Here is a 13,537-nt window from a genome sequence, read left to right as displayed (position 1 = left end):
CTTTTTAATGTTTGGATGCATGAACACTCAGCATCGTCTTACAGCTGCCACCGTGTTCGGCACAGGCATGTACTGATCGGGCGAGCAGCCTGGGAGCAACAGGCTGTGCCACACAGCCCAGGCCTGCAGCTGGCTCCACCGTCTAGTGTGTGTAAGCGCACTTTGCTCACACAACAATGGAATCCTCTAAGGACGCATTTGTTGGAATGTATTACCATTGCTAAGTGATGTGGGACTGTATATAGAAAATCCTAAGGAATCCACAACAAAATTGTAAGAGCTAATAAACTAGTTCGGCAAAACTGCAGGATACAAGGTCAATACACAAAATCCCTTGCATTTTCACACACAAACACTGAACATTATCGAAAGAAAACAAACAAAAAAGAAAGCAATTCTACTTACAATAGCACCAAAAAGAATAAAATACTTTGGAATAAACTTTTTAAAAAAGGGTAAAACTTTTCTATGTCCTGGAAGTACTGAAAGGAAAAATATAAAAAAAGATAAGGCCGGGCGTGGTGGCTCGTACCTGTAATCCCAGCACTTTGGAAGGCTGAGGTGGGCGGATCACCTGAGATTGGGTGTTCGAGACCAGCCTGACCAACGGGGAGAAACCCCATCTCTACTTAAAAAATACAAAAAAAATTAGCCGGGTGTGGTGGCACATGCCTGTAATCCCAGCTACTCAGGAGGCTGAGGCTGGAGAATTGCTTGAACCCGGGAGGCGGAGGTTGTGGTGAGCCAAGATCATGCCATTGTATTCTAGCCTGGGCAACAAGAGTGAAACTCCATCACAAAAAAAAACAACAACCAAAAGATAAAACTGCAGTCTGAAAACTACAAAATATGGTTGATAGAAATTAAAAAGGACTTAAATGAATAAAAAAACATCCAAAGCTAGGGACTGGACAATGTAATAGTGTTAAGAAGACAATACTGCCCAGTGTTCTACAAACTCGTGCAATAGCCATCAAAATTTCAAATGATATTTTTTTTTGCAGAAATTGACAGGCTGATCCTAAAATTAATATGGAATTGCAAGAGACCCTGAGTCTTGAAAAAGAACAAAGTTGAGGGACCTACACTTCTCAATTCAAAACTTAGTACACAGCCACAGCAATCAAAATAAGATGGTGGATGGTACAGACACGGTATGGACATAGATGAATGGAATAGAATTGAGAGTCCAGAAATAAACCCCACATCTGTGGCCAATTGATTTTTTTTCTTTTTCTTTTTTTTTTCAAGACAGAGTCTCACTCTGTCACCCAGGCCGGAGTGCAGTGATACGATCTTGACTCATTGCAACCTCTGCCTCCTGGGTTCAAGCGATTCTCCTGCATCAGCCTCTCAAGTAGCTGGGACCACAGGCGCCTGCCACCAAGCCCGACTAATTTTTGTATTTTTAGTAGAGATGGGGTTTCACCACATTGGCCAGGCTGGTCTCGAACTCCTGACCTCAAGTGATCCACCCACCTCAGCCTCCAAAGTGATGGGATTACAGGTGTGAGACACTGCGCCCGGCTGCCAACTGATTTTCAAAGAATGCTAAGTCCACTTGATGGGGAAATGATGTCTTCCACAACTGGTGTTATGACAACTGGATATCCACATGCAAAGGAATGAAGTTGGAGCTCTACCTCACACCATACACAACATCAGCTGAAAATGGATCAAGGACCTACACATAAGTGCTAAAACTATAAAACTCTTAGAAGAAAATCTAGGCATAAATCTTTGTGAACTTTGATGAGGCAATGATGTCTTAAATATGACATAAAAAACACAGGCAACAAAAGAAAAAATAAATAAATTGGACTTTATCAAAATTAAAAACTTTGGGCTTTGAAGGATACCATTAAGAAGTGAAACGATAACTCATGGTATGGAAGAAAATATCCGCAAATCAGGTATCTGATGAGCACTCAGTATGGAGAATGTACAACCAACTCCTACAACTCAGCAACAGAAAGACAATCCGATTAAAACTGGGCAAAGGACATAAACAGATATTTCTCTAAAGAAGATACACAAATGGACAACACGCAGGGAAAGATGCCCAACATTCTCAGTCATCACAAAAATGCAAAACCACAATGAGATACCACTTCACACCTACTAGGGTGGCTATTACCTAAAAAAAAAAAAAAAAAATAGAAAATAAGTGTTAGTGAGCATGTAGAGAAACGAGAAGCTTTGTACAATGCTGGTGGACTTGTAATATGGTTCAGCTGCTGTGGACAAGAGTCCGGCAGTTTCTGAAAAAGTTAAACATGGAGTTACCATTTGACCCTGCATTTCCACTCCTAAGTATAAACTCAAGAGAATCGAAAACATACGTCCACACCAGGCCACACAAGAACATGTGCATGGATTCTCATAGCAACGTTACTGACAATAGCTAAAAAGGAGAAACAACCAAATGTTCATGAACTGATGAATGGAGAAACAAAATGTGGTCCATTCATACAATGGAATATTATTCAGCCTTAAAAAAGAAAGTTAGTTCTGACCCATGCTACAACATGAATGAACCTTTAAAAAATTATGCTACATGAAAAAACCCAGACACAGAGGGTCATACGTTGCATGATTTCATTTATATGACATGTCCAGAACAGACAAATCTATAAAGAAGATAGATTAGTGGTATCCAGAGGCTAGAGGGAGTGGGGAACGGGGGCTGAGTGGTTAAGGGATAATGAATTTTGTTTGTTTGTTTGTTTTTGAGACAGGGTCTCACTGTGTTGCCTAGGCTGAAGTGCAGTGGCACAGTCTTGGCTCACTGAAGTCTTGACTTCTCAGGCTCAAGAGACCCTCCCACCTCAGCCTCTTGAGTAGCTGGGACTATAGGTGCACATCACCATACCCGGCTAATTTTTGTACTTTTTGGTAGAGATGGGGGACTCGCCATGTTGCCCAGGCTGGTCTCCAGCTCCTAGGCTCAAGTGATCCACCCACCTCAGCCTCCCAAAGTGCTGGGATAACAGGGTGAGCCACTGTGCCCAGCCAAGTGTTTCTTTTTGGTGTGGTAAGAATATTCTGGAATTAGATGGTGGTAATGGAATGGCTGTACAACAGTGTCAATATACTAAAAAACACTAAATTGTATACTTTGAATTGGTTAATGTGAAATGGTAAATTTTCAGTTACCTTTCTAGGGTGCAGCCTTATCTATCTCTGTCCCTGTGACACAACCTTATCATCACAAATCCCTTTTCAGCCAGGGCCAAGTGGTTTTGGTTGCTTGTAATTTAAGGGTCTAAATTGTCCAAGCAACTGACCTAAGGACATCAGACTTGACAGACCAGAGTCTGAACCCTCCGAAATCACACGTGAGACCATGTCACCGAGGGAACCGAAGCAGGGGCAGCATGTGCACCCTCACCCTGGCGGGGTCAGCCCTCAAGGGCCATAGCCTGTTTCTCCGTGTGCCCACCCATCCTGATTCTGCGTTGGCACCTCCACCTGGACACGATTCCAACTTTTCAGCAAAAGGCTTGTGCACCCAACCTTCTCATTCGCTCCCTGGAAAAATAATCTTTTACCCTTCTAGGCTAGGTCAACTCACATCAGTATTTTGACTTTTAATTCAACATCTTCTTATTAAACAATATCTTACAAACGCCACTGAAATGAAGTGGCTGAATGCTGAAGCTTTGTGAAAAGACGTCACCCAAAGGATCACCGACAACTTCAAAGCCCAAGTGCTTTGTCAGAATCACAATGGACCCAGCCACTTAAAAACCAGAACTCTTTCAACACCAACTTGAAATAATCATCCTGACATTGTAAGCTTCCCATATGCCACTGCTGCATGAGTGCGTAACTTAGTAAAATGAAACACGAAGAGCAATGCAAAGAATTGTCTCCTAACAATTTCAGAGAGTAAAGCAGGTCTTGAAGTGTTTATTTTTAAACAGTGATTTTAAAAGTGAAAAGCCAATCACTTTAGGCAAGAAAATATACATCTTCTGGAATGAAACTGGCCTGGAATTTACAGATATTATTTTTTCACTTAGAAATCATCCAGCATCCATCCATGCACACAGCTTCAACTGCCCCACCTAATTTCATCTTCCTACCACCAGATATGTTACTGGTGAACAATCACCGTTAAAACTTTAGTTAGGTTAGAGCAAAGAAAAAGCAAATCGACCGTAAAAATGCAATTTTAAAAAAGATTAAAAATGTTGGTTCAGTAAAATTCACAGAAAAACAGGAAATGTTAGGGATGGCCTGCTTCTTGTAAGGCGTAACACTGTACATGCTCCCCATCATCATCACCGTCAGAGCCGTACATTGTTACAATCAATAAACCTACGCTGACACACGGTTGCCACCCCAGTCTGCAGTTTACATTGCGGTTCGTCTCGCACATCCTGAGTTGGAGCAAACGCAGAATGAGATGCGCTCACCATGACGGCATCGTACAGGGCGGTTTCACCGTCCTGCAAGTCCTCTGGGCTCCAGCTGCTCCTCCCACTCCTCGGCAGTCACTGATCTTTTTGGGGTCTCCTCAGTTTTGCTTTTCCAGTGTTACAGAGCTGGAATTGCAGTGCGTAGCCTTTTCAGATTGGTTTCTTTCACTTAGTAATAAGCATTTAAGGTCCCATCATGTCTTTTCATGGCTGGATAGTTCATTTCTTTTTAGCCCTGAATAATTTTCTGTTGTCTGGATGTACCACAATTTGCTTATTCGTTCACTTACTGAAGGACATCTTCGTTGCTTCCAAGTTTTGGCAGTTATGAATAAAGCCGCTATAAACATCCATGTGCAGGTTTATTGACATTTTCCATCTATTTGGATAAATGTCAAGCAGCATAACTGCTGGATCCTACGGGTAACAGCACGTTCAGTTGTGTAAGAAACTACCAAACTGTCTTCCAAAGTGGCTGCCCTGTTTTGCATTCCCACCTGCAGTGATGAGCGTTCTTCTTCCTCCAGCATTTAGTGTTGGCAGTGTTCTGGATTTTGTCCATTCTAGTAGGTGTGGGGTGGTGTCTCATTGTCTTAATTTGCATTTCCCTGTTAACATATGATGGGAAACATCTTTACATAGGATTATTTGCCATCTACATATTTTCTTTGGTGAGGTCCACATCTTTGGCCCATTTTCTTATTAATAATTCTTCAAACATTTTGAATAACAGTCCTTTGTCAGATATGTCTTTTGAAAATATTTTCTCTAAGTCTGTGGGCTGTCTCTTCATTCTCTTGACAATGTCATTCACAGAGCAGAAGATTTTAATTTTAATGATGTCCAAGTTATCAACTGGACATCTACTAATCAATTCTTTCTTTGATTGATCAAGCCTTCGGGGTTGTAGCTAAAAAGTCACTGCCGAACCCAAGGGCACTGAGATTGCCTCCTATGTTATCTTCTAAGAGTTTATAGTTCTGCATTTTACACTTAGGTCTAAGATCTTTTTTTCTTTTTGTTTTTTCAGATGGAGTCTTGCTGTGTTGCCCAGGCTGGAGTGCAGTGGTAACATCTCAGCTCACTGCAACCTCTGCTCTTGGGTTCAAGCGATTCTTCTGCCTCAGCCTCCCGAGTAGCTGGGACGACAGGCGCCCGCCACCACACCCAGCTAATTTTTTGTATTTTTATTAGAGACAGGGTTTCACCATGTTAGCCAGGATGGCGTCAATCTCCTGACCTCGTGATCCGCCCATCTTGGCCTCCCAAACTGCTGGGATTATAGGTGTGAGCCACTGTACCCGGTCCAGATCCATTTTAGTAGATTTTTTTGTGAAAGGTTTAAGGTCTGTGTCTGTATTTTTATGCACGTGGATGTCTAGTTGTGCCAGCACTATTTGTTGAAAAGACCATTCACTGAATAGCCTTTGTTTGCTCCTTTATCAAAGATAAGTCAGTGGTACCTATGTGGGTCTATTTCTGTACTCTCTATTCTGTCCCATTAATCTATGTGTCTACTCTTTTGCCAAAAATACACTGTCTTGATTACTGTAGATTTATGGTAAGTAACTCTTGAAGTCAGGTAATGCCAGTCCTTTATTTTTCTCCTTTAATATTCTGCTGGCTATTCTCAGTCTTTTGCTTCTCCATCTAAACTTTAGAATCAGTTTATCAATATCCACAAAATAACTTGCTATTAATCAGGATTGTATTGAATGTGTATATCAAGTTAGGAAGAATGAGTATCTCTATAATATTGAGTCTTCCTATCCATGAACATGGAATATCTCTTCAAGTTTTAGTCTTCTTTGATTTCATCAGAGTTCTACAGCTTCTTCATATAGATGTTGTACACATTTGTTAGATCTACACCAAGATATTTTATTACAGGGGGGTGGTAATATAAATGATACTGTGTTTTTTTTTTTTTTTTGAGACAGAGTCTTGCTCTGTCGCCCAGGCTGGAGTGCAGTGGTGCGATCTCGGCTCACCGCAACCTCTGCCTCCCAGGTTCAAGTGATTCTCCTGCCTCAGCCTCCCGAGTAGCTGGGATTACAGGTGTGCGCCACCATGCCTGGCTAATTTTTTGTATTTTTAGTAGAGACGGGGTTTCTACTGTCTACTGTGTTAGCCAGGATGCTCTCGATCTCCTGACCTTGTGATCCGCCCACCTTGGCCTCCCAATGCGCTGGGTGTTTTTAATTTCAAATTCTGCTTGTTCTTTGCTGACATATAGGAAAGCAGTTGATGTCTGTGTATTAACTGTGTATCATACAACCCCACTATAATCCTTTATTAGTTCCAGAAGTCTTTTTTGTTGCTTCTTTCAGATTTTCATTACCTGCTTTTTATATAAAGCTTTGTTATGCTGATTGAAAAGGCAAGAAAATTTCTAACAGGCACAATGGACAGTGCATTAGCTTTCTAGGGCTGCCACCACTACAAAGCCCCACAGACTGGGTGAAGTCAACAACAGACATTTGTTCTCTCACAGCCCGGAAGGCTGGAAGGCCAACGTCATAGTCTCAGCAGGGCTGGCTTCGGACCTTGGCTTGCAGATGCTGTTTTCTCTCAGCTGTCACAGGGTCAAGCCTCTATGTAGTATGTAGGTGTGCCCTGATCTTGTCTTCTAATATGGACACCAGTAGTATTGGATTAGGGTGCACCCTGGCGACTTCATTGACCCTTAATCAACTTTAGGACCCCATCTTCAAACACAGTCACATTCTGAAGTATGGGGGGTTAGGGCTTCAACATACAAATTTGCTGGAGGCGGTTGCGGGGCAGGGAGGGGCAATTCAGCCTATAACAGGTATATTCTTTAAAAGGTAAAAATATGCCCAAAAGCAGTCATTTACTCCTTAATTGGAACGTTATCCTACAACACTGGGAGCTTGTACCATTTGAAAACGTTAAGTCATATGGGAAAAAAGCAGAAAAGAACATGGAATACATAGATTTGTCCCATAGGAAAAGCATGCTTAGCGTAACCCCGTATCTAGGAGACGTGAAGGAAATTTTTCCTTCTCACTTGGCTTCTATCCTCGACCAGAATGGTGTCCGTGGCACTCGTCACATCACAGGTTAAACAGGCTTTCTGAGCCGGCCTGGAAATGGAATCACCACACAGAATATTACGTGTGTGGGAAAATGTGTTCACAGTCAATGGATATCTGACCTGTGGGGCTGGAAGGTGATCTATGGGACGACGAGGGCTGCCTGCTGAGATCCCGGTGAGCGGCTCCATTATAAGGTGTGTGAAAACCAGAGACCGCGCAGCTCTCAGGAACACAAATGTGTGCAGAACAAATGCCCAGTGAGAGACCACCGCTGAACAAACATGAACGAGACCCCCAGAAATGGCACCCAGGAACCCACGTCTGGCTTTATGGACTTATGTGTTTACTGGGGAACCGAACGGACCCGCCCACATGTGCTGCACCCAGGCGGCCTCTTCCCGCGTCTCTCAGTGGGATGTGCTCCACTCCACACGGGTGCTCTCTTCCCGCATCTCTCAGTGGGATGTGCTGCACACAGGCCGTCTATTCCAGTGTCTCTCAGTGGGATGTGCTGCACCCAGTTGGTCTCTTCCTGTGTCTCTCAGCGGGGTCCTCTCACAGTCTCACAGGTGACCGGAGCTGCACTGCAGGGACCACAGCTGATGGGACTCTCATGGCAGATGATCCTGCAGCCACCAAGAGCTTACGTGGGGCTGTCATGGGACAGACGTCTGCCAAAGACCATGGGACAAGAACATCAGAAGCCTGTCCCTGAATGGGCACAAGCCAACAGGGCCAAGGAGGCTACCACAGTGACTGGGGACATGGGTGTTATGGTGGGGAAGGCTCCTGTCTTCCTCAGAGGACAGGAAGGCTGGCCCAAGCCCCAGTTACAGTCCAATCGCCATCTGCAGAGCACACGAGTAAATGACCCCAAAAAGGCAGCACCCTGACCTGGCCTTGGCTGGGGAGTCCACAGGGGCCTTGGCAGAGCTTGTGGGGAGAGTGATGCCTGCCCTGCCCACCTGCTGCAGGCCCTCTGCAGACCTGCAGACAGATGCCTGAGGCCCAGAAGACACATTCTCCAAAGCAAGTGATGATGACGGAGGTTAACTTCAGTCCCTGAGACCCACCCACATCTGCAGACAACCTCACCTGTCAAAGGCTGAGCATGTTTCCGGCTCACTTTCTCAGAGATCACTTTCTTTGGTGGATTCTGGACGGTCAGCGTCTGGGGTTCCAGCCTCCTTCCTTGGCCACTTGGAACACGAGGAAAAAGTCTCTGCAGCACCTTCTCTACAAACACTGTACAGACAACCGATTAAAAGAAAAGGAAGAAAAGGAGCGAGTTATGCAGTTTATCTGAATCACACATGACTTTTACTCTACACAAACACACACATCCTGAAAGCACCAACGGAGACCCAAGTCCCTGGTCCTCCCACGCTGGGCACTGCACACCAGGATCCCCCAGACTCTGCCCCTCAGAGGAACCCCAGAGGCTGGCCCAAGGACCCCCCACCATCCTGCCATCAGCTGACCCTCTCCCTAGGGCATCACCCTGCATCCAGTAGGCTGTGCACTGCCGGCAGGTGCTGCCTCTGGCTCCGGGTCGTTCGGTTCCTCCCTGTGAGGTTCAGGCGCATGCAGGCCGTGACCCCTGTCAGTGGGGGTTGTGGCCCTGGGTGGAAGGTGTCAGTGGCCCACAGCGCCTGGAGCCAGGTGTGTGAATGGAGCAGGTATGGGGGACCCTCAGGCAGGGCAGGCACCACCCCGCGCTGTGGTCTGCACTCTCTCCCTTAAACTGAACATGTCAACAACCACGACTAGGGAGAATTCCGTGCACCTGACGTGGTTTAACCACTAAACACAGATTCTTTACTTTGCTTGTTTTAGTTTACGTTGCTTAAACTGTGGGACAAACTATCATAATGAATTAGTATTTCTGCTCTGATTTAAGTGTGGCTAATGAACAGGCATTGATCTCAAAATAGCATAGTGGATAAGGTGCGGGGAAAAGTTAATGAAATGAATTCTTTTGACCTCATAAAATTTAGAAAAAAGACAGCGGCTTTGGAATAACCAAAAGTCGCACAGCGGAAATCAGCACTCCTGACACAAGTGTCTGGTGCCTTCAGGAACAGGGAGGTGGGGACTTGGCCTGACTGGAGGCATGCAGGGATCTGTCATGGGCTCCCTGAGAGGAGACACTGGGGGTGGCTTCTAGGCGAGGCAGGGAGGCTCCATGGCCCTACATGGGAACACTGTAGCTGAAGGCACAAACCCTTCCTAATTCTGGCCTCTCGGACAAACACGTGATAGAAATAACCCTCCTACAGGCCCCGCTGTTAAGAACACTGTGGGTTTCCACGCAACGCTCGCCGGAACTCCCCATGTCCTCTGTGGATGGACCATGAAAACCCTGAGCACAGAGCTCAGTGGGAGCGGGTTGCAGTGTGATCACGAACACGGCGGCTGCTCACCTGAGACTCTGCACCTCCGCGGCTCCCAACGAGTGAGCACAAAGGCTCCTTTTGCTGGGAGGAAAGGAACTCTGGTTAAGTGGAAAACCTGAACTGAAACGGTGTGATTCCTGAGACCCTGGGGTCTTCACCAGGTCCTGGCAATGAGAGGGTCCCCGTACGCTATTTTTTGAATACGATGCAAAAGTGCCCTAGCACAGGACACCTCAAAAGCTCCTGCCGGCCGCGGTGAGCGGGTCCCACCCCTACAGAAAGGCCTTGCCTCAACCACACCTTTCCGGAGCAGACACCTTGGCTCTCAGGAAGCAACAGGCGGTCTGTGAAATGCTTTTAAAAATGTACTGCAGTGCTACCAGGTGTGTTCAAAAGAAGGTTCCAAGACTTCAGATAAAAATCCAATGGTCACATTTCCTTCAAATGTCAAAGAAGAAAATGTCCTATGCCCGATGACCAAGCTGGTGATGAGCAGAGGAGACGGCAGGCAGATAAGATGCACTTTATCCAACATCTTCACAAACCAGAACAAATTCTAAGACAAAACCATAACCAGCCACCCAATTCTGCAAACAAGGACAGGGCGCTCAGAGCTAAAACCTTGCTGGGCCTGGGGCAGCCAACGCGGACATGGGGCTAAATTCGCCTCCCCAGGCCCAGCTGCCTGTGACTGTCTGGAGCTAGGAAAATACTACGGAGAAATCCCAGGCGATGGTCAGAGCCAGGCAATTCTGCAGAACGCCTGAGGCTGGGCAGGCACCAGACAGTCCCAGGGAGGGGGCAGGCCAGGGCAGGCCCTAATAGCCACTGCCAGGAGACGCTGGACCCAAGCAAGCATCAGGTGATAGAGTTTGCTGAAACAAGGCAAGCTGATCCCAAAGAAAATGGCAGAACACACCAGGGTAGGGATCGGAGCACCCTGAGAAACTGCAGAACACAACAGGGTACGGATTGGAGCACACTGAGTCTGTCCCCAGGTCACAGTCTTTCAAGGCTTCCTGAGGCAGATATCTGAGCTAAAAGCAACATAATAAGAATGTGCCTAAAAAGAGAAAGGTAGGGAGCATTTTCACTGAATTCTATCCAGTGCCTAAAATAAATTACATTTATAGCCTAATTAACAGTGGTTTTCCACCAACACTGTTAAATTTCATGTTTCAAATGAAAATATCTGATATAGGTGTATAGTACATTTAGAATTTTTATAAAAATTCTAAAATGGAAGTAGAAGGCGGGAACAATCTAAAGTCAGCTGGCTTTAAATTCACAGTGACAGCTGGCGGGGGTTTCTCAGGGATAACTGATACGGCAGGGGCCACCCTGGGAGTCGCAAGCTCCGCCTTCTGTAACACAGGCTTTTCTCTCAGAAGAGATTTACCTGATCCCAGCCTCACGACCTGAAAGCCAGGAATCAATCTGCTGGCACAGCGTGCAGGGCCCACAGAACCCCAAGGCCTCTGGGTCTCCAGCCTCTAGGATTTCTGCAATTCCCCCGCACGCCTGCTCAGGTGCCACACGAGCAGATTCGGGAGGGGTGATTCCCAGGACCATGCAGACCCAGGGGGTCCAGGCCACATGTCGAGGCCCTAACACCCTCCTAAGGAGCTTCACCACAGACCACCTAGGCAGGTCCTGGACTCACGTCCCACCAGGAGCCCGGGCCCTGGGGCCACTGCCTGGGCTGAGAGCCCGACCCTCGGGGCTTTGCCACACGAAAGCCCCAGGCCTGGCGAGGCTCAGGGAAGCCGTTTCAACCGTGAAAACTTGGGTTTCTGCCCCACCCCAGCCCTGGCTGTGTGAGCCCTCATCCAACAGCAGGCTCCCACATCAACGAGGCTCTGATTCTGCCCCATCCGCCCTCGGTGCCTCACTTTTCTCCCATTTTCCTCGTCCTCCACCGTCGTGACACCTCTTGCGGCAGAGTTATTTTTTGGAATTGCTGTAACTTGGGTCCAGTGTTCTCAGGGTGACTCTGAGGTCATTCACTTCTGCAGAACTGCAGATGGGCGCTGGTGCCCACATCCAGCTGAGATGCTTCTCTCCGCTGACGCCCTTGGTCGCCCACAGGTGCTGTCAGGTCTGCTGGGTTTCTCCCTGCCAAGCGATTCTCTTTCCTTTATAACCAACAAACTCTGTGGAGGAGACACCGCGGGACTAGATCCTTTTCCTCCTCAATCTCACCCACTAATTCTGGCATCCGCTGGCAGGTGGGCTCCTCAGTGGCTTTCCTTCCTGACTCCTTCCGTGTTTATCACATGGAATTCTGTACTGAAGAACTGCCCACACTTGCACATGTATTGAATTATTACCTTTGTGTTATTTAATACTTTAAGGACTCGCAGATGTTTCATTTGTTCCAAGGACCATCACCCTGTACTGTCCACATATACTTCGTTGCTCAAATAGTCCCGGCACTGGCCACAGGGTCCACCGCAGTGTGGACCCAGCGCCCCCCAGCCTGGACCCGGTGCCCTCCCATGAGCACACCCTACAAGGTACTGCAGGCTCATCTTGGATTTTCTCTGCCTAGGCCTGGAACCGGCCCCTTCTCCAAGGAGCCCAATATTTAGAAAGCAGAACGGGGCCCTAGACGTGCACCTTGCTCCTCGTCTGCTGAACACAAAATCTCATCATGCCAGTCCTTGAAAATCACTGACTACTCTGCAGAAATGAGGCCTTGGAGGAAGAGGAATGTCCTGGACACCCTCAAAGACAAATGAGACGTCCGAGAGGTAAATGCAGGCTGCACAGACATGACCAACGGCAGGACGCCGAGGTGCCCACGAGGAAGGACAAGGACACACACCTGCCCCGCGCCAGTATCACCCATGGACATGACCGATGGCAGAACGCTGAGGTACCCATGAGGAAGGACGAGGATGCACGCTTGCACCGCGCCAGTGTCAGCCACAGACACACAGGACGGCAAAGCTGATATCTGGGATAATAAATCAGGATGCCAGGAAGAGCATGCAACTACTTAAGAATGCAGGAAAACAGGCTGCTCAAAAATCTTAAGCAAATAATACAATTTTAGTATAGAAGTTTAGTCCTTCACGTTTAAATCCCAAGTTTTCATATGGAGGGTGGGAGTGGGAAAAAGGCCGCAGGGATTTGGATGTGCTAATTCACGATGGTCAACACATAAAGGTCTGTACAGTTTGCAGCCACGGGAAAGACAACATCCCTTTTCAAATTCAAACTTGAGCACGGTCATCAAAAAAAACTAAAGCAAAAAGAAAACCTTTCAGTAGCCTAAGCTAAACTGGTTTAAGTATCTCGTGAACCCCTGTGGCTGAAGAGGCTCCACATCGCATGGGTGTTCTAGAACCTCGTGGAGGAAAACATCTTTCCCAGCGGCCCACACACTCCTGGAGGTCACCATGTCTGCTCCATTGCTGGAATGAGCCTGAAGCCACTCTGACCCCTGCTACTTCTGGTAAGCCTTGTTACAGAAAAGATGAGCACGTCCTGCACAGTGCTTCACTGACAGGAGTTATAGCATGATTTTGATATTAAATATTGGCAAAGGCCGGTTTTGTGTCATATTATCCATGACCCATGAATTATTCATAAAGCGTCCTGTAAACAGGCACAAAAACAGATGATCTCAAGTAGACGTCAAAATGGATATCTC

General features: G+C 46.7%; 1 protein-coding gene across 2 annotated transcripts in view; it reads right to left on the bottom strand.

Annotated features, from left to right (window-relative positions):
- The window catches only part of ERICH1 (glutamate rich 1), a 62,801-nt gene that overhangs the window by 39,411 nt on the left and 9,853 nt on the right, over positions 1–13,537 (bottom strand). For both annotated transcript variants that reach the window (XM_032162537.2, XM_058442869.1), the window contains exon 2: positions 8,579–8,728. In XM_032162537.2, the coding sequence (XP_032018428.1) occupies positions 8,579–8,728 (150 nt within the window). The remainder of the gene's footprint in view (positions 1–8,578; positions 8,729–13,537) is intronic.

Source organism: Hylobates moloch, unplaced genomic scaffold (assembly GCF_009828535.3).
Source record: "Hylobates moloch isolate HMO894 unplaced genomic scaffold, HMol_V3 SCAFFOLD_8, whole genome shotgun sequence".
In the NCBI taxonomy this organism is placed as follows: Eukaryota; Metazoa; Chordata; class Mammalia; order Primates; family Hylobatidae; genus Hylobates; species Hylobates moloch.
Note: the sequence above shows the minus strand (reverse complement) of the source record. Positions and strands in the feature narration are given on the sequence as shown.